At 36.9% G+C, this 1,231-nt stretch overlaps 1 protein-coding gene across 1 annotated transcript in view; it reads right to left on the bottom strand.

Moving 5' to 3' along the window:
- LOC119593358 (RING finger protein 37-like) overlaps positions 1-1,231 on the bottom strand; it is a gene marked incomplete at its 5' end in the record, with an annotated part of 4,293 nt that continues 3,062 nt past the window's right edge. The window contains 1 exon segment of the mRNA XM_037942283.1: positions 1-1,037. Within this exon segment, the coding sequence (XP_037798211.1) occupies positions 278-1,037 (760 nt within the window). The 3' untranslated portion in view covers positions 1-277.

Genomic DNA, 1,231 nt, shown 5'->3' with positions numbered 1-1,231 from the left:
CTCTATGACTTTTTCATTGTCATGCAGACAATACCATATCCACCTATATACACAAAATACAAAGGTACAACAACTAATGATCCAAAGCCTGAGCAGATATTTATTCTAATATATACTAATATCTGTAAATGATTTTACCATAATTTGACATAACTTGTCCTGCTAGACTTTGTGAATAAATTCATAACACAATGCATATCAAAGTAATTGCAGGAACTATATCTTACTGTGAACTAACAAAAAATTTAAATATATATTCACCTAGCATGAGTGAATCTCAGGAATATATGCTCTTTGAATGATGTTTTGTTACTTCAGATTTCTTGAATATCTTCTTACATACAGAACACTTATTTTCAACAGGAAGGACTTGCAAACATGGGCGACATAAAACATGCTGGCATGGTAAGGCATACAGTTGCTCTTTCCTTCCACAAGAACAAGCTTGTACACTGACTGATGGCAAATCAAATTCTTTTTGTTTTACATCACCACAGATCAAACTTGGGGGCTTTTCATTCGGCTTGTGACGAGGAATACCCTTCCTCTGGAGGCCTCGACTCTGGGCCATGGAAAGGACACCTCCTATCATGTGCACTAAACTGTGATGACCACTAGATCTACCTGCAGTGGGACAGCTCACTGGCTTGTGATTAGTTCTATAGCTTGTGGATGGTTTTCTTACTGTATTTATTTCTTCATCTTGTTCATCTACTTTACTCACAACTTTACTTAGCTTCTCTTCTGAATCTTTTCTATCTGCACCTTTCATTAGTTTTTCTGATGTGCTATTCAACATGCTGTCTCTTTGTGTGTTTGGTCCCTCTTGCTTATCACTCGTTCCCTCACTTTCACTTTTAAATAACTTCCTGTTTTTCACTCTTTCTGGCGATTCATTTTTTCTTTTTGTGTAAAAAGAGGAGGAAGTACTGCCATTCTGGTGACTATGCTGCCACTGCCCATACACTCTATCAGCTGAGCCCACAGTGCGGCCAATCTTCTTCACTTCTTCGTGATTCACATGCAGAAGCAGGAATCTGTGCAGGTAAAAGCAGAAATTGTCTTAAGTGTAATCAAGCAGCAAGTGAAATGAGTTATTCATGTGTGACATTTAGGATACTGAAAAGAAATCTTACATCTGCTACAACTAATATTTGACTTTCATTCTATCTATATGATGGGACAGAATCATAATAATAATATAATTTGACAACAAGTGCAGGTTACAATG

The sequence above is a fragment of the Penaeus monodon genome, chromosome 32 (assembly GCF_015228065.2).
Source record: "Penaeus monodon isolate SGIC_2016 chromosome 32, NSTDA_Pmon_1, whole genome shotgun sequence".
NCBI lineage: Eukaryota > Metazoa > Arthropoda > Malacostraca > Decapoda > Penaeidae > Penaeus > Penaeus monodon.
Note: the sequence above shows the minus strand (reverse complement) of the source record. Positions and strands in the feature narration are given on the sequence as shown.